The 19,002-nt window shown below is 36.5% G+C and overlaps 1 protein-coding gene across 2 annotated transcripts; it reads right to left on the minus strand.

The window, feature by feature from the left end:
* Positions 1 to 11,686: 11,686 nt before the first annotated feature.
* LOC133313407 (transcription factor UNE10-like) lies at positions 11,687 to 16,866 on the minus strand. Of its 2 annotated transcripts, none has more exons than XM_061514772.1 (6): positions 16,697 to 16,866; positions 15,975 to 16,569; positions 15,688 to 15,789; positions 15,517 to 15,582; positions 13,193 to 13,486; positions 11,687 to 11,882 (listed from the first exon to the last, which is right to left on the minus strand). In XM_061514772.1, exons 1-6 carry the CDS (start codon positions 16,798 to 16,800, stop codon positions 11,799 to 11,801), a joined length of 1,245 nt encoding a protein of 414 aa, XP_061370756.1. In that variant the 5' UTR covers positions 16,801 to 16,866; the 3' UTR covers positions 11,687 to 11,798. The 2 variants fall into 2 exon arrangements, with proteins under 2 accessions (XP_061370756.1, XP_061370757.1); XM_061514773.1 differs by having other exon boundaries at positions 11,812 to 11,898.
* Positions 16,867 to 19,002: the final 2,136 nt, after the last annotated feature.

Raw genomic sequence — 19,002 nt, forward strand, 5'->3', positions numbered from 1 at the left:
TGAAATGCTTGTACGCAGAGAAAAAAATCTCTGTTTCAATTGTGATGAAAAATTTGTTTATGGTCATAAATGCAAAGGTCAAGCTTCCTTATTATTTTTAGAAGGCATTGAGGAGGATGAACCTCCTGACCCAATGGACACCTTGCAGGAACCAGAACCACAAATTGAGGAACATGATAAAGCTCCGGAGATAAGTTTCAATGCCTTATTTGGTACTTATTCTTCCAAATTGTTCCGTTTGACTGGCACCCTTTTAAGCCAATCTGTCCAAATTCTTATTGACGGTGGCAGCACACATAATTTCATTACTCCCAGAATTGCTGCTCACTTGCGTTTAACTATGTTGGCAATTTCCCAATTTAAGGTGCAAGTTGGGAATGATGATTCATTAATTTTCTCAGCCATGTGCCAAGCTGTTCCTTTAGACATTCAATGTCACATATTTCCACTGGACTTGTTTGTTTTGGAATTACAGGGGGCTGATATTGTCTTGGGTGTTCAATGGTTGGCTACCTTAGGTCCAGTTTTAACAGATTACCATAACATGACCATGGGCTTTAATCACCAAGGTGCCAGCATCACTCTTCAAGGTGAGCAACGCCTTACAGCCTGTTTAATTACCTCATCCCAGCTCCACAAAATGATTTCACAAAATTCCTTGGATGCATGCCTTATGTGCTTATCTACTGATCCCACCCACCCATCATCCCCCACACCCGTGGCCCATCACTCAGCAGTGCAATCCCTATTGGACCAATATGTCGTTATTTTTACTACCCCATTAGCCTTACCTCCAGATCGTCCGACCAATTACAAAATCCCATTATTCCCAGATGCCAAGCATGTTCAAGTTAAACCATACAGATACCCCCATATCCAAAGAAATGAAATAGAAAAACTGGTCTCTGAAATGTTGCACAGTGGTGTTATCTGTTTCAGTCACTCAGCCTTTAGCTCACCCGTATTATTAGTTAAGAAGAGAGATGGAACCTGGCATTTTTGTGTGGATTATCGCGCTTTAAACGCCGTCACTGTGTGTGACAGGTTCCCAATCCCCACTATTGATGAATTGATGGATGAGTTACATGGTGCTACTATATTTTCCAAGTTGGATCTCCGCTCTGGATATCATCAAATCAAGATGAACCCAACGGACATACACAAAACAGCGTTTCGCACTCATCATGGGCACTACGAATTTTTAGTTATGCCATTCGGCCTTTCAAATGCACCGTCGACCTTTCAGGCTACTATGAACCAAGTCTTTTCTGAATTTTTACGCGGATTTGTAGTGATATTTTTAGATGACATTTTGGTCTATAGTTCTTGTCTCCAGGACCATATTACGCATCTCACTCAGGTTTTATTCTTATTGCGGGAACACTCCTTGTTTGCAAAGCTTTCCAAGTGTCTCTTTGCAGAATCCTCCATTCAGTTTTTGGGGCATATTATTTCGGGTGCGGGTGTCGCTCCAGACCCCAGCAAGACAGAAGCTATCAGGGAATGGCCTATTCCCCAATCTGCCACACAAGTACGGGCATTCTTAGGCCTCTCAGGGTACTATCGCATATTTATTAGGCATTATGCCTCGATTGCAGCTCCGTTATCGGATTTCCTCACAAAAGAGGGGTTTCGCTGGTCCCCTACAGCGGCAGAGGCATTTTGCACACTCAAGGATGCATTAACGGCTTCACCAATTTTATCCTTACCAAATTTTAACGAGCCTTTTATTGTGGAGACCGACGCATCTGGCATCGGTGTGGGAGTGGTTTTGTTGCAAAATAAGCGTCCTATTGCTTTTTACAGTAGAAAATTAGCTCCAACTATGCGGACCAAATCCACTTATATACGTGAGATGTTTGCCATAACATCGGCCGTAGCCAAATAGAGACAGTACCTGCTGGGAGTACCATTCGTACGGATCATAAGAGTTTGCATAACCTTATGAATCAGGTTATCCAAACTCCGGAGCAACAAGCGTTCTTGTCAAAGCTTCTGGGCTTCGACTGCTCCATTGTCTACAAAGCTGATAAAACCAACATTGTAGCCGACACTTTATCACGACTTCCAGAAGGGGCACTTCCCACTACCACACCCCAATTAGCTACTTTTAGTGGTCCTATTAGCGATTACAGACCCCTATTGCTACATGAATTACAACAAGATTCCTACTGTGCTACGATTTTACAAGGGGTACAAGCTGCACCAACAAATTGGCAGCATTAGAAACATAAAGATGGGTTGCTCTTCTTCCGCAACAGGATTGTTCTTCCGGCTGCCTCCTCCATCATTCCTCACTTGCTCCATGATCTCCACACTTCTATACAGGGCGGCCACTCTGGCTTCATGGGTACTCTACAGCGGATTAGCCAAAATTTTACCTGGAAGGGCATACGAAAAACGATTCGTGAATATGTAGCTAACTGTGAAACTTGTCAAAAAATCAAACCCCCCAACCACTCCCCTTATGGTCTGTTACAACCCATTCAAACACCGGAAGATACATGGACAGACTTGAGTATGAACTTTATCACTCACCTGCCACCTTCACATGGTCATACAACAATCCTAGTTATTGTTGACCGTTTTTCAAAAGGAGCGCACTTTGCAGCTTTGCCTCCTCATTACACTGCTTCAAAAATCGCTCAAGTTTTCTGGGACACCGTGGGTAAAATACATGGTCTACCCAAGTCCATCATCTCAGATTGTGATCCTCTTTTTCTGAGCAAGTTCTGGACCACCCTTTTCACCCTGTAAGGCACCACACTCTGTTTCAATTCAGCATATCATCCACAGTCAGACGGTCAAGCAAAACGTGTCAACAGATGTGTCGAGCAATTTTTGAGGGCATTTACCTTTGAGAATCCTTCTGCTTGGTCTCGATATCTAACGTGGGCGGAGTACCATCATAATACGTCCTTCCATAGTTCAACCGGCATGACTCCTTATCAGATCACCTTCGGTAGACCTCCACCGAATCTCTTATCCTACACTTTGGGCTCTTCATCTAACGCAGCTGTTGACGACATCCTGTCTTCCTGAGCAACCATCCTCGCAACCGTAAAGGAAAATTTACTTAGAGCACAGACACAGATGAAAAATTAGGCGGATAAAAAGAGAAAAGACCGAGTTTTACCGTCGGGGAGCAAGTCCTCCTACGCCTTCAACCGTATAGGTAGTTGTCCGTGCAGCGTCGCTCCTCCCAGAAGCTGGCTTTACGATTTTATGGACCCTTCGAAGTCGTTGAACGCATTGGTCCGGTGGCTTATCGCTTAAAGCTTCCACCTTTGGGTCGCATCCACCCGATTTTTCATGTCTCGTTACTGAGACCGTTTAAAACGGACCGCCAGTTTCAGATCCACGCCATCCCTGCGTTTTCTAATGATCCACCGTTGGCACACACACCAGCAGCTGTGGTGGGGAACAGAGAAATTTGGCGTCAAGGTAACCGGATTAACCAGGTTCTCGTACAATGGCGTGGGTTATCCCCCGAAGATTGCACATGGGAGGATGAGGAGTTCGTTTTTAAGGATTACTGTAGTTCCTCTCGGGTTCTCTCCGACAAACATCTTACCAAACAGGGGGCTTTGGTTTCGGACTCAAATGGTAAGGACTTCAAACAGAGAGACTCTTTTCAGCTGGAGAGTGGAAATAAAACGGCCTTAATGCCCTCTCCTCAACCCAACGTCTCAATTAATGACACACTGCCCGAGCCCCTCTTTTGCGTGTCCCCAAAGCATGCATGCCAACCACTTTCACTCAGCCATTCAAGTGGCCATCCCATCAGTCACTCCACACTTATTGACCCGCCACTGCCACCCTTGCTTCTTATTGGACCGCACTCAGCTACTATCCTTGTGGACAAGGATCATTTTGAACACCAAGGGGATGTTACGGGCCCTTGTGAAGTATCAAGCCCAACGCACAACTTGGTGGAGGATACCAAAAGGATTAGAAGACAGCCTAGCTATCTCAAGGACTTTGAGACGGGCTAAAGGGTTATGACCTTTTTAATACATTCTAGTACTGCTTTGTAGTTGACGGCCCCTTTTTATTTTCATGTCTTTGAATTCGTATTAGGTGACCCAATGATAATTGGCACTATAGGTTAACTTGGAAGTTAGTAAAAGGTAACAAGAATTTAGCTCATCTCTCTCTCTACCCCTGAACTCTCTTTTCTCCCTAACCTTCTCTTCTGCATTTCTGAAAAACTGAATTAAACCCTACAATTCCTCCTTAGAGATAAACATTTGTAATCCATTCTAAGAGTGGGTGAGGAATTGAGTGTAAACATCTAGCATTGTAGTAGCGAAGAACAACATTTTGTAACCAACTTTGCATATGGGATGATTTTTTGGATTAGATTATGTGGTTTTTACTCACCATATTGAGGGGTTTTTCCACTTTAAAAACTTATTTAATTTTCTTTCTACTTCCTAGTTCCAACTTCACTATCTCGGCCCAACGAGGTTACATATATTTTATCCTGTTTCCACGCTAACCCATTAAAAGCTTCTTACCCAACATTTTTTAGCAGTGGTTGAGTCTACCGAAGGTGGCTTTTTTGGCTGTGAGCGGCGGGGGTTCTTTTAAAGCTATTCCTCTAACACAAGTCGATTTATATAGAAAGTGTTTGTAAAGTATTAAAATTAAAGAGAAAACATAATCAAAAAAAGATTAAACTATTGTTATTTATAGGCCTAAAGGTGATGCCTTCAATTAAGGAGGTGTATACAATATCCCATTCTCGTAATTTTAGTGATATGAGTGAGACACTGTTATATGGGAATCGTTTGTCCTGCATGACATGATCCTGTTTATTATATGACAAGGAGAGACTTTAGAATTAGAATCTAACTAATCATGTTAAGTTCTTGCATAACAAATTTTATAGTTTTCTCTTTCTAACATCATTATATCTTGTTATTAAAAAAAGAAAGGATTCATATTAAATCCATCAATCTTAAGATCCTCTATTCAAATTTATCAAGCGTGATTGAATTAAAATTTAAGAAATTAAAGGGATATGGTTACACGTTTGTACTGTGGCCTCTAATAAAAGAAAAAATGTCGTATATTTTTTGGTAGAGAGATATAAAATAATTAATTTAGCTTCACCCAATCCCTAAAGGTTCTGGGTTGAACTGACGCTTATCACGGTATCAGAGTTTTATTGATCACGAGTTCGATCCTCATCGCCCCACTTTCAGATGGAATTAAGAAAAACACAAGGCAGACCAAAAAAATGGGCTTGTACAGCACAAAGCAGACCAATAATGAGCTTGTGTCATATCTACGATTTAAGCTTAAAAGGCTCTTACTTGAGGGTGTGTTAGAGATATAAAAAATAATTAATTTAGCCTCACCCAATACCTTACGATTTTGGGTTGAAGTGACGTTTATCATTGTTATTTCCATTTATTAGTCATGTGTCTTTTTTAATTAAATTTCATGTATTTGATATGTAAAGAACCAATTCAACCCAAAAGGTTAAGCTGCTGGGTGAGGCTATATTAATGATTTTATATATCTCAACATGCCCCCTCATACGAGAGCCCACTGGGCTTGAAAGGTGGACGATGCACAGGCCCACCTACCTGTGCGAAGAAAGAAATTACACTAAAGAAAGTGGGGGCAGTGAGGATCGAACCCGGGACACGAGGCTTTGATACCATGTAAAGAACCTTGGGATACACCATCCCAAAAGCTAGTTCAAAGGGTGGGAGTGCCCAAGGACTTATAAACTCCACATTAGTTGCACATACAACCAACGTGAGACTATATATCTCAACACACCCCCTCACACGAAAGCCCTTTGGACTAGAAGCGTGGATATTGCACAGGCCCAATTCTTGGTTTACCTTTTGTGCTTTTTATTTTAATTCCACTTTAAAGTGAGGGGCGGTGAGGATCGAACTTGTGACCTTGTAGTCACTCAAGCTCTGATACCATGTAAGAAACCTCGGGATACACCACTCCAAAAGCTAGCTCAAAGGGTGAGAGTGCCCCCTCACACGAGAGCCCATTGGGCTTGAAGAGTGGAAGAGTGGACAATACAATAGGCCCAGCCTACCTGTGCTAAGAAACTCCACAAGAGAAAGTGGGGGACGACGAGTCTCTGATACCATGTAAAGAACCTTGGGTGTTGGGTGAGGCTGTATTAATGGTTTTATATATCTCAACACGTCCCCTCACACGAGAGCCCACTGGACTTGAAGGGTGGACGATTCACAAGCCCACCTATCTATGCGAAGAAAGAAATTCCACTAGAGAAAGTGGGGGCGGCGAGGATCGAACTCGGGACACGAGGCTTTGATACCATGTAAAGAACCTTGGGATACACCAGCCCAAAAGCTAGTTCAAAGGGTGGGAGTGCCCAAGGCCTTATAAACTCCACATTAGTTGCACATAAAACCAACGTGGGACTATATATCTCAACACACACCCTCACAGGAAAGCCCTTTGGGCTAGAAACGTGAATATTGCACAGGTCCAATTTTTGGTTTACCTTTTGTGATTTTTTATTTTAATTCCACTTTAAAGTGAGGGGCGGTGAGGATCGAACTTGTGACCTTGTAGTCACTCAAGCTCTGATACCATGTAAGAAACCTCAGGATACACCACTCCAAAAGCTAGCTCAAAGGGTGAGAGTCACTCCTCACACGAGAGCCCATTGGGCTTGAAGAGTGGAAGAGTGGACAATGCAACAGGCCCAGCCTACCTGTGCTAAGAAACTCCACAAGAGAAAGTGGGGGACGGCGAAGCTCTGATACCATGTAAAGAACCTTGGATGTTGGGTGAGGCTGTATTAATGGTTTTATATATCTCAACACGCCCCCTCACACGAGAGCCCACTGGGCTTGAAGGGTGGACGATGCACAGGCCCACCTACCTGTGCGAAGAAAGAAATTTCACTAGAGAAAGTGGGGACGATGAGGTTCGAACCCGGGACACGAGGCTTTGATACCATGTAAAGAACCTTGGGATACACCACCCCAAAAGCTAGTTCAAAGGGTGGGAGTGCCCAAGGCCTTATAAACTCCACATTAGTTGCACATAAAACCAACGTGGGAATATATATCTCAACACACCCCCTCACACGAAAGCCTTTTGGGCTAGAAGCGTGAATATTGCACAGGCCCAATTTTTGGTTTACCTCTTATGCTTTTTTATTTTAATTCCACTTTAAAGTGAGGGGCGGTGAGGATCGAACTTGTGATCTTATAGTCACTCAAGCTCTGATACCATGTAAAAAATCTCGGGATACACCACTCCAAAAGCTAGCTCAAAGGGTGAGAGTGCCCCTTACACGAGAGCCCATTGGGCTTGAAGAGTGGACAATGCAACAAGCCCAGCCTACCTGTGCTGAGAAACTCCACAAGAGAAAGTGGGGGGACGACGAGGCTCTGATACCATGTAAAGAACCTTGGGATACACCACCTCAAAAGCTAGCTCAAAGGGTGGGAGTGCCCAAGACCTTATAAACTCCACATTAATTGCTCATACAACCAATGTGGAACTATATATCTCAACATGATATGAGATCCTATACAAGAGAGAAACCAAGAACAACGAAAAAAATGAACTTAAGATTTAAAACGATTCATTGATATAAGAATTAGAAGTCGTTTGTTTCACCTTTTAGAAAAAGTAACTTTTATCATTTTCTTATTTTAAAAGTACTTTTTACAAAAGTTAAAGCTATTTATATTTTTATAAAAATATTTATTTTTGAAAAAATATTTGACTTTTGACTTCTGCTTTTCTTAGAAGTTAAAATTTTTAGCTTATGAAAAAAGTAAGTTTTTGGCTTTTTTTGTGACTTCTCCTTTTTTTAAAAGCAGATATCCAAACGAACTAAAAGCGAAAAGTGCTTTTTTTCTTGAAAAAAAGCAGCTTTTGAAAAAAAAAAAAACCTGTCCAAACGGGCCCTTATTTGCGCAACACTTATTTATAGACTTTCTAGAACACTTGAAGCTTATGATGAAGTAATCGTCATAAATATACACTATCAGTTCAGCTACACGTAACTAAATCCATGAAATTCTAACAACCCTTAATGCAGTCGCAAAACGTGTAACCTCCTAAAGCCTATTGAGCTTTGCTTTTCCCTCCTTGATCTCCTTATCATAACATTCCCTCCCCTACATGAAAGACCTTCTCAAGGTTCAGAGGAAGAGTTGAAGATCTTCTTGGATCCCACATCAATTGTTAAGCAGCATGAGCGATATTTCCAAAACTTGACTGATCAATTAATATCAAAATATTCAAAAGTTGATGGGGAATTTTGGGTTCCAAATTTAGAAGTCTACCATTAAAAGGCAAGGTTGTGCGACCACTTGGTCTGTTGCCATAGAATGCAAAAATAAATTGACCACATGTAAAATTAATTGGTGAGGGAACTGATGATACATGGGATTCAAACCTGCTGTATCATGAAAGCACCAATGATATAATGTGAAATCCTGTCTAAGAGAGAAAACAAGAACGGAGGAAGAAAGTGAACTCAAGATTTAAAATGATTCATTGATATCAAAATTATTTGTGCAATACCTATTTATAGACTTTCTATAACACTTCAAGTTTATGATCAAGTAAACGTTCTAACTATACACTAAAAGTGTGGGAGATGACCTCGATTCGAATCCTACCAACACCATCTGGGGAGGAGCATAAGTACCGTAATCCTTGGACTCGCACCTGAACTCTGGATTAGTCTCATAGACGGCTCAAAAAGTCAAACCCGTGAAGATACCGAGAGATTCTGATTCGCCTCAAAGAGATAATTATGATCAGTTAAAAAAAACTATACACTAAAAGTTCAAACTACACGTTACTAAATCTATCTAATTATAGTTATCCTTAATGTACTTTTCTCTAACAGTACGTAACAGTATTGAGATTAGCTAAAAATGTGAAGTACACGAGACCATTGGGGTGGTAAGAGACTTAAAACAAATATTACTTTACACATATACAATATAAAAAATAATAATATAGAGGTGTTAAAAGTGGTTCCTCAATCTTTACACAGTGCAACCAACATTTGGCCACTGTGATGTCTAGTGAAGTGAGCTAAAAATGAGAAAATAATTGTTTTACGAAAAAAATAAATAATTGAAAGTACGTGACTCTATGCTTAAAATTTGAATTTATCATAAATGTAAACAATCAATTTAACCCAAAAACTTAGGTTTGTCGGTGAGGATTTTTTAATTATTTATACTATTCTCTAACACGCCCCTTCACACGAGAGTTTGCTGGACTTGAGGGGTGGACAATGCATAGACCATTTATCAGTGCTAAGAAAATTCTAAAAGAGAAAGTGAGGACGGTGAAGATCGAACTCGTGACTTCGAGGCTATAATATCATATAAAGAATCAATTCAACCTAAAAACTTAAGTTTACAAGTGAAAACTTTTTAATAATTTATATTATTCTCTAATAATAAAAATACATAATGTTATCCAAGATATTCCTACCCCCAAGTCCCCAAAACCGAAAAAAATTATTTCCCAACCACGCATGTGTTTGCCTGTCAGTGATAAGAGGTTGAATATAACATCTATATATTATTGGATGGGAATTTCGATGTTATGCATGCATGTGGAACCATTTTGACAAATATGTGAGGCGAACCTTTTATCCAAGTATTCATATTCAATAATTAATGCGTTGAACTTCAACCAAACAATGCATGTTAGATTTCTTCATTGTCCGTAATATCTGTAATTAAAACGACGTTATTAATTAGGATGTTCTCTAGTCTTATCGTGGTGATTGATTCATAAATTAGCTTTGGGGTCATGGGGTGATTAGCCTCTCAGTTGCACTGTGCACAGCAGACAAGTCTGACAAAATCGGTGAATAGGCCAAAAGGCAAAGAAGACAAGTTTTATTCAATGTACAAATTGTAGTTGAAATGGGTATATATTCACTCAAATTCAAATGTGATTTTGGAAGGTTTTGAACTTGGATTTGCATCGAGATCATAGAAAGACTCTTCATATTAGTAACATGTCATGATATAGGTCATGTTTGTTTCGCAGTTGTCAGTCATCCAGATAAAAATGGAATTAATCAAATCTAAATTTGTTTTATTTTAACTTCTAATTGAAAAATAGTAGAGTAAGCCTGCAAATTTTTATACATTTTAAAATCTAGTTTATACTGTATTACTTTATTTTAATATAATAGTTTTTTAAAATAGAGATAAATATTAGCTATGAATTATAAACTTATACGAATAGTAGATTTTATCAACAATTTCGATATATATGATTTTCAAAATAATATTACATCATTGTACTAGAGATAAGTAAGTGAATAATGCAAGGTTGTCGGTGTTGTTGGTTGGCTTAACATTTTTTCTCTCTTTTTTATTTATTTATAAATCATAGGTATTCTTCATGAAAGGTAAGTTTAATCAAGTTGGAACATCTACGTCATGGTAGGACTAACTCTTTCAAAGAAATTTTTTCACATTCACAAGGATTTAAACTTAAGAACTTGTTTAAGCGAAATCAAGCATATATCACTTAATCCCTTTACTCGACTTAACATTGTCTATCGCTAAAAAATATATTGAGCGGATCTATATTCTCACGTGTGATGGATCAAATTCGATTCAACTCTCCCAAGTTGGCCTTCTTGGAGGAAGAATGTTGCAAATTCCAATGTAAAAAGCTGGCCTTGCTTCCGATTAACTTGCAAGAATCTTTCTCTTTTTAAGGAGAAAAGCAAAAGCTCGATTATATCAATATGCAAAAGCCTTCAATGCATCATCAGTTTCATATAGTATATATGCTTGGCTCAAATGAGTTGGAAGAAGAAATTTATTTTCCCTCATAAGAATAAATACATAAAATAAATTAAAATGGTGATGTTGCAAGCCGGGCTCCAATTTGAGTTCGGGCCAAAAAATTATGTGTATTTTTTTTAATTTTAATTAATTTATATCATAATATATTTAAATTATATTAAATACAGGACACCTGAGCAGACAGCACTAAAAAGAATTATAATTTTATTAAATATTTTTTAATTTTACTAAAAATATATATTTAAAAATTGAATACATAACCTAATACAATTTACCCAAATCTTTTACCAAAAATATTTTAAGTTTTAGATAATTGTCAAATTACAAATTGTAGCCCGAGTCAAATTATAATTTTAACCCGGTCAAATTATAATTAATTATATAATTATACATAATAAATACAATTTGTTAAAATTTAGCTCAGGCCGAGACCACACCCAGGCAACACATGGCTCCGCCACTGGTGGCAATTGTTAAATTACCCAAAAACACTCTTTTAAACTCTCTAGAAATTGAAATTATTACATGGGAAAGAAATCGAAGGTTATATGTAATATATATATATATATATATATATATATATATATATATATATATATATATATATATATATATATATATAGAGGGGTAAAATAAGCAAGGGGATTATATTCAAAACTAATAAATACTTGAATTATATGCATGCATTTTCAATGATAAAAATGAATATTAATAGATAATGTTAAAAAAGAGCGCAAACACCAAAAGAACGGAAAAGAAAAATGATAGGATTTGATTCAAATCGCCCGCTATTTAATGAGAATATAAACACTAATATTATTAGTAAAATAACCACGAAACCACTTATTTACCCCAAAGTCTCAAAGTCACTATATTAAGCTGTTGGCTCTTCACGTCAATATTTCTCATCAAAATAAATATACACACTATTTTTACAGCTAATTGTTGTCAGAAGGGTGGAACATATGTAGCAGCTTAGTTCTTGGAACTAGAAGCCGAATGAGGATGCAGTTGCTGATACATGGCAGCCATCCTACTCTGTGCATCCATGGTCGTGGGCTGCATGCAATTAATCCTTTTTACTAATCATCATTTCATGAAATAAACATATATTAATAATACCTAGAAATTTACTCAATAATTATATTATCATAAAATCTAATGAAAAAATTTCTTTGCATTAATAAAGGTTTTTACCAAAAAAACGGTCTTTTAATTCCCTCAACCCTCAAAACGACATAATTTTAGAGTTGATGGAGAAACAATAAACCCTATATATATAATTGACCGGTGGATGTCAAGCAGATAGAGAAATGTAAATCTCATACATATAAGTAAAATCATTTTTCCAACTGCTTGGCGACGTCCATCAATGATAAATGTATGATTATGATTCTCTGCATTAATGTTGTCACCTATATATATGGTAAATAATTGAAATTGACTGCTAGATGTCAAGCTGCTGGAGAAATATAAATCCCATATATATATATATATATATATATATATATATATATATATATATATATATATATATATATATATATGACAGGTTATATTTACAAACTTATACAAACTACACTATGTTCAAAAAAAGTTTGTAAACAGATTCTTCCCATATATATTTTTGAACATAGTGTAGTTTGTATAAGTTTGTAAATATAACCTGCCATATATATATATATATATATATATATATATATATATATATATATATATATATATATTACCAATGTTATTAAACCGGACCGGTGATCAACCCGGTCGGGGTACCGGGTCAGTGGGTCACTGGTTCAACCGCATGAATCGGATATATATATATATAAATTTATATTTTATACTCAATTATATAATAAATATTTTAAATGGTGCAAGTGAATTAAGAACCAAATGTAGTAATTTAGTGGTAAAGACTATAATTTATATCTTCATAACAAGGGTTCGATTTCCACTAAATGTTATTTTGAAATAATTTTATTAAATGATAATATATATATATATAATGATGCATATTAACTAACAAACAAATTCAGTCTAGTGGTAAGTTGTTGTTGGACATTTTCATGAGACTTGAGTTCGAATCCCAGCGGCTACAAACCGCAGTTCTTGACCGGTTCACCAGATCGGGTCGGGCCTGTCCGATCTTAAGTACAAGTAAAATGATACTTTGAGGAAATTCTTTGGAAGCTTATGAAAAATGTTACATTAAATAGTAGAGTTTTTTTTTTTGGTAGTTTTAATTGTAAATTTTCTTGTTCTATATATCCCTATATATATATAAAAGAAAAAGAAAAAGAATGTAACCATGCTCTCATAGGACTGAAAAATAGAATGCAAAAAATGTGTATAAGGGGTGAGGCATGCATCACCGTGGTTGGTGCTCCTTGCATTTGATCGCCACCGCAGGCATCCCATGAGGGCATAGGCATGAAGGGATTAGGGTGGAGGACAGGAGGGATTGCCGGAATGTTCATGTTGTTCATTCCCATACCCATCCCCATCCCAATGCCCATCTGAGCCATCATAGCCATTTTAAGTTGTTGTTGTTGCATGGTAATTGGCAGCATCATTAAGGACATTTTCATCCAATTCATTATTTGAACTTGCGCTTGCAATTGCTTCAGATATTCTATCACTTCATCCAGCATCGAAGCTTTATCAGTCTGCAAAATACAAAGACGAAGAAGCTCCCATAATATATATATACATAGTGAAAGTTATGTTTATAAATTTTTTAAATTTACAAATTCTTATAAATTACACTGACCGATCAGACACTTTTAAGTAAAGTTTGACCGGTCAGACATAATGTAATTTATAAGTTTATAAAAAAAAAAAATTTCAATATAACCTTTCTCTAAAATCATATAGTATAAATGATGTTAGTGTTTTATCCATATTTGAGGCGATAAATTATATCATGGCCTACCACTAGAAAGAGTTTACAGGGAGCAGTTGGGTGTCTCAATAATGAACAGAAATTTGTGGGGACTTTCATGGCTGCAAAATACAACCCCATATATATAAGGGCCTAGAGTGGAAAGCAACTTGAAATTATTATTTGAATGACTTATATAATGCCATAGATTTAAGCTTGCAGAAAAATATCTTGTGAGAAAAGAACAATCACCACCCTAAGTAAAATTTAGCTTTACATTCAAATTATGACACACAAAAAATACATAAAAAAAATACTGCCCTATACACCCCCCCTAGCCATTTGATTGGAAAGACGATTGTGACCACATATATTCCATCGACACAGTACGTGTCTCTTCATCTGAATCTCTGGGCTTTAACAGTGTTTTAATTGAACATGAAAGAACAGAAGGGTGCTCATAATTAGTGGCGGACGCAGAAATTTTAATAAGAGGAGGCGAAAATAAAAAATACTATATCATGAATATAAAGTACTTGAAATACAATACAAACTTAATATACAAAAAATTGAAAAAAAATCTATTACAAAAATTAATATCACTTCACTTACTCTTGCTCTATGTGTTTTCATATTATTAAACTCAAATATAATTGAATCCGTGCTAAAATTCAAAATAATTTTTTTTTTCAAAATATGTAATCAAAGATAGTCTATGACTATACATACATTCAAATCTTTGAAAGGTGGAAGTTGATTCTGCCTGGCTTTAAAATTTACACAGCCAAAATTGAAAGGCTGGAGAAGGAGGTTGGTGATGGACGGAACACAGAAAAGAGAGAGAGGATGATATGATGTTCTCAAAGAAAAATACGGGTAAGAGTGTGGATAGAAGCATGATGAACTAAAGAAAAAAATGTATACAACACGATAATTTTATCATCACATTTTTCTACATATATTATAAAAAAAATTTCCAACTTTTAGAGAGGGGCGGGAGCCCACCCTAGCCCCCTTACTGGGTCCGCCCCTGCTCATAATGCAATTATTAAAACAGAAGTTTGACACTGTCAAATTTGATAATATTAAAAAAAGTTGTACTCAAAAATTTGTAAAATAGGTTTAGAATTAAAATGATTTCATTGGAACTCAAATTGTCATGTAGTTAATTACTTGAAATATGTGAATAAAATATAAGAGTAAAGAAGTGAAAATAATATTATATGGAATACTTAGCCATTTACACAAGGCATAACAAGTATTTGCATTAGATTATTGAAAACAATGATACTTACATGATGCTTTGGTGAATAATATAGTCCATATTGAAAAGACAACCGGATGTTAGAAAAAAAAAGAGACAAAAATTCTAGGAATAAACCATAAAGGCATGCAGTTTGGTTAATTGTCCTGAAAATGTTACCAATCCTTCAAGTAAAAAGGCTCTTGAATAGAAATTTAAGATCATAATTCATAAACTTCAAGGTTAATGTAATAAATATTGCTTTCAGAAGTTTTTAAGAAAATTATGATGGTGATGATTATTATTTGATTTACGAAATGGTTTGCTTTATGAGAAGGCCAATCCAAGTAAACAAAAACACCCACAAGAAGATGCAATGTGAAATGGGGATCGTGGTCCTGAATCCTCATGGGACCATTAATTGGTGACTAGGAAAATGCGCGAGAAAGGAGGATGTTATAGCATTATGTCCCCGGATCTCACTGAATTGAATTGAATAAAGTCATAAACTGGGAATATTTGATAGTAGAATACTGGCTCAGCTACCACAATTGCAACTATATATACTATACCTTATTGGAATTTGGGACCAGCTTTTGCAATTCCTTCATTCTTTGGTTTATCTTATCTCTCCTTTTCTAAAAAACAAAAAGACAAGAAAACCAATTATCATAATCATTCCTGATGATAAAAATATATAGAAAACGATACTTGCAAACACAAAAGTGAAACTCAAGTAAAACCCTTTCAGATTGGTTGTGTATAGCTGCAGCTCTGTTTCTTTTTGTGGACACTGAACATCTCTCTATGCTTTTGGTCTTGTTAGCCTCATCCCGTGCCTCCCTCTATTACATTTTACATCACATATATAACATAATCATATATCACCAAATTTGCATAAAAAAACACAAGAGTATCAATAAATAAAACCCCATTAATTTTTTTTTTAGAAATTAACACAATTAATAAGGAAAGGGTCTTTTTTTTCTTTTTTTCTCTTCAAAGGATAGATAGGACATAAGAGCTTTGCCTGTGAACTACGGTGGCTAATGGAATCGTGGCCGTCGTTGTTGGTGGTCCTCGTGCCCTGCCTGCCGGAGCTGGTGGTGTTTTCCGGCGAATCTACACACAAGGCCATGTGGCTAGTGGCACTGCCACTCACACTCCGATCCCTGCAGCCACTCAATTCTTGCGATATAGCCACACGCGCCACCGCCCCGGCTTGATTTCCGACGAGGTAACCGTCGCACTCTTTAGTTGCAGCTCCACTGCATGACCCCACACGTGCCGTGCACGCGCCAACCCTTCCCATCTCCATAGCCTGCTTCATATTGCTCTGCTCCTCCATACAATTGGAGCACGGCACTAAGGCGTCCGTAGTCACCTCGTTTGCGGTGGCGGTCGCCGCCGTAGCACTTCGGCAATCAAGCCACGGAACCAACTCGTTCCCACAACCACCACCGACACCGACACCGACACCAACATGTTGGTTGAATATGGACTCCAAGGTGCCACTTGTACGAGGTTTGTCCCATGTTGTAGGGTTTCCTGTGTTACCGGCTTTAAGAAGCTTCGGCGGCGGTCCTAAACCATGCATGGAAAGTCGCCCATTTTCATGGTCCAACCTGCATGCATCAAATTCCATGAATTCATCATCAACATGTAGAAGCCATATATATGACAGAATTATTAGGACTACGAAATATATATATATATATATATAGAGAGAGAGAGAGAAAGAGTAGTGTGTACATGGGAATATGAAGGGAAATGTGATTGGAGTTTGAAAGAAGAGGGACTCTTGTTGTTGTGGGACTATTGTCTTCCAAATCCCAGTTAGGAACACACTGATTCATTTGAGAAATTGAAGGAGGTTTATAGCTAAAATTGTGCTATGCTTTGTTCATGTGATGGGGAGGGGGAGGATGTAATGGACAGAGGAGAATGTTGAGGAGAACGAGGATGTAAGAAGGATTTTATAAGAGTTATTTGTTTTTTTTTTTTTTTTTGGATAAAGAGCTGGCCACGAGAGTTGGGGTTTCAAACCCCCAACCACTAGCTTAAGGGACGAGATGCTGAACCATCACGCTCACCCATGTGGTTGTTTTTGTTTTGTTTTTTTGACACAATTATTAGAGTTATTTGAGAAGGTGGGTTATGGATTTTATTTTAGGGTTTAGTACTCTCTCAAGAGAGAAAAAAAATATGAATTTCACACACTTTTACTTTTATATATGTATAGGGGATACTTTTATCTCCTACAAATATTAAACCCTTCTTTGTTTCTGAGTAAAGTATTTCTCCAAGTCACGGGAGATAATATCAGTAATTTTGAATTAATGAAGGGTATTTTTGTAATTTTAGAAAAAATTAATGAAGGATATATCAGTAAAATTAATATGACAAAAAAATAAACAAAATTACGTAAACAACTGTCATTAATTCAAAACAACGTAATTTTGGGGATCACTTGAGATAAGTTATCTCCGGTGACTAGAGAAATATTTTACCCTTTATTTTTTATTTTTTTATTTTTGGTACAAGATATAAGGGCAATGCCCCCATTAAATCCTTTGTTTATTTATTTATTTATAATTATTAGACCCTTTATTTTATTTGGGAAAGGAATGAATACAATATATTTTGACGAATAAGAGGGACAGATCCTTTATTTGAAAAATCAAACTTTTTGGGTGTCTTTGATGACGGGCAAAAAAGTTAATGAGATTAAATGAGAATGTTATTGTGGCCAGGGCTTGTGGGTGTCTATTAATTGGTACAAACACTGAAAAACAAAGCATCACAATTATTTTGCACCAGAAATTTGGGATGCAAGATTCATTTTGTGGTCTTTACTAGCTGGATTAGACACACCTAGTGATGAAGAAGGGAACTAATTTTAAATGAGATAACATATTCAGATAAATTTCATCTATGACTCATAAAGGACCGAGTCCCCTTGAATCTTATGGGTAGATACACTAATAACTTGTTTAGATGAGATTCTCCTCACAAAAACAATAAAAGAAAAAAAATTCAATAACACTTATCATAAGAAATTATTGAACTTGTTTTATTTAACATCTGCCCCTAGTAGGTTAAAGCTAAAACAAACTAGCCTTAAAATAACTTGGTACTTTATTCTTTCTTTCTCCTTGAGCTACAACTCGAAGTTTTTAAAAACTGAATTGGCCATTGAATTAGTGAGGAAGTAATTCAACGTTTAATAGTTTATTATGGTAATATTGGTGTATGATAAAATACATATTCATATTTATATATAATATATTTATGTATTCAACGTAGAAAATTAAAGTCCCATGTCGAACAAAAATAATAGTTATGATTATAATAATAAGGGTTTAGTGTTTCTTCTTTAAAATGTCATAGAATTATGTCCTTTTTTTTTTTTGATAACAAGAATTATGTCCTTTTAAGTAAAAGAAAGAGATACACAATGAAAATCATTGGGAGAAAATAGATTTTTTTAAATGTAAATTGTAAATAAAAAAACTAATTTTAATGACCATCTTTTAAAAGAAAAAATATTTTTCATAATAATAAAAGTGAGGAAAGTTATAATTATCATCTCTTTTGCCTTATAAGTTACAACTTGTTACAACTAATTTTATTATCATTAGATTAAAATCAAATTAATGGCTCTGGCTCTGATCACTTGACACCAGTTTATAATCATTGATTTAATTTTGATATAAGGACAATGAAATTAATAGTAGGAGATTATAAGATAAAACAGGTGCTAAATATAACTTCCCATAAAATACAATACAATTGATTATTATACAAGGCATTCAAAAACTTAACCCAATGAGATTAAATTGGCCAACTAATGGGCCTGAACTAATTGTCAGTCCAATAATGAGAAGACCAAAATTGGGCCCAACTTTGTTGACCCATTGACGAAAAGCCCAGATCGTGAATCTGGGGTTGATCAGTGATGTCCAAAGTCTAATGACATGGCAAAGCGTGATTGGTTATTTTCGCGTGGACTCACAATACATAACGAAGTCAAATTCTCCCTCAATTATAAAAACAGT

Source organism: Gastrolobium bilobum, unplaced genomic scaffold (genome assembly GCF_033153095.1).
Source record: "Gastrolobium bilobum isolate Gb01-03AN ecotype WA unplaced genomic scaffold, APGP_CSIRO_Gbil_v1 utg16668, whole genome shotgun sequence".
In the NCBI taxonomy this organism is placed as follows: Eukaryota; Viridiplantae; Streptophyta; class Magnoliopsida; order Fabales; family Fabaceae; genus Gastrolobium; species Gastrolobium bilobum.